Source organism: Rhea pennata, chromosome 2 (assembly GCF_028389875.1).
Source record: "Rhea pennata isolate bPtePen1 chromosome 2, bPtePen1.pri, whole genome shotgun sequence".
Taxonomy (NCBI): domain Eukaryota; kingdom Metazoa; phylum Chordata; class Aves; order Rheiformes; family Rheidae; genus Rhea; species Rhea pennata.
In genome coordinates this window covers 55,263,772-55,265,167 of record NC_084664.1, presented here as the reverse complement: position 1 = coordinate 55,265,167, position 1,396 = coordinate 55,263,772, and the positions used below count along the sequence as shown (strand labels likewise).

The 1,396-nt window shown below is 39.9% G+C and overlaps 1 protein-coding gene across 1 annotated transcript; it reads right to left on the bottom strand.

The window, feature by feature from the left end:
• Positions 1–277: 277 nt before the first annotated feature.
• On the bottom strand, positions 278–1,141 carry LOC134136165 (probable G-protein coupled receptor 141). The gene has a single exon (XM_062567908.1). The coding sequence runs from the start codon at positions 1,139–1,141 to the stop codon at positions 278–280; it is 864 nt and encodes a 287-aa protein (XP_062423892.1).
• Between the last annotated feature and the right edge of the window lie 255 nt (positions 1,142–1,396).

Genomic DNA, 1,396 nt, shown 5'->3' with positions numbered 1-1,396 from the left:
AGAGAAAGAGGGACAGCTGAGAGAAATCTTGATGAGCTTCAGGACATGATACTTAGGCACAGTAAGACTGATGTGTCTATCTTCAAAAGAGAAGATAAAAACCAGTAGCTTCAGAAAGATACATCTTACAAGACTGCAAAACTCAGAGAGACTACAATCCTATATAGCCATGCTGAAAACTCAACAGTCTCCCTAACTCTGTAAAGTCCTGACAGTTTTATTTCTGCCAAGTGCCAGTATCGACACACTACAGCTGGATTTCCTAGTAGTTCACAATTCAATGGGCTATTCCTGCTATGAAGCACAACATATCCAAACAGCACATTGTTGTTAAAGCTAGAAAAATTTCATTGTATGGGATTAGTTTATGATCTTTATCCAGGTTGTAGTTTTGGATGTAATATATTCTGAAAACATGATGAGGCATAAAGCACACCAATGTTACCAAGATAAAGAAGAAACTCTTTACCTGAGCCCTGAATTCAACATGGGAGTAGATGTCAGGCCAATATTTCACAGACAGTCTATAGATCACAGATAACTGGACTGTGGTGAGCACAGTGCAAATCACCACCAAAATTCCAACTAAGCAATAGTTTGCTATCACAATGGGCGTCTCCTGTATCTCCTGGTGGAACTGAAAGCATTCAGAGGAATCATATGTTTTAGAGGTGCCGTAATAGGAGAGAAAAACAGGTGAGATCACCAGTGCTCCCACCAGCCAGACAGCAGTCACCCAAGTTGCAGTGTAGCACTTCTTAAACTCTAGTCGAAAGAGGCGTATTATGATGATAGCAATGTAAAAAGCAAAGGTGGTATACATGTGGAGATAGATCATGGCGCTTGCTAGCCTGCAGGCAAACATCCCGAATTTCCATTCACGTAAAATGTAATAACTGAGGCGGAAGGGAATGCTGAGTAACAGGAGGGTGTGCAGCACCAGGAGGTTGATGATGATAATAGCCATCACAGATTGTGACCTCCTTTGAAACAAGTGAAGGGACATCACGATGACTCCAAGAGTGCCACCAGCCAGGTCAGTGCTGTATAGTGCAATCAGGATGGAGCGGAGTCTCTCAGAAGCTTCCAGCAGTGTTTCGTTGGAGGAGTGAGTATGTTGTGTTAAACTCATGTTAGGCATCTTCCTAATTTCCTCTTTTGAAGCTTACTGAAAATGAAGGATGGGAATTTTAAAAATAGACACATTGTCTTTGCTCCCTTTATTGTTAATTATGGAATATCGCAGACTGATGAAGTGACATTTACTGAATTATATTTGAAACAACATTACCCTATGCAGTATATAATCTTTAAAAAAGGTTGACATACTCTATGTGACAGCAATAAACTATGCCTTTTGGTATTAAAACCATGTTGTATATAATTATGAATAATT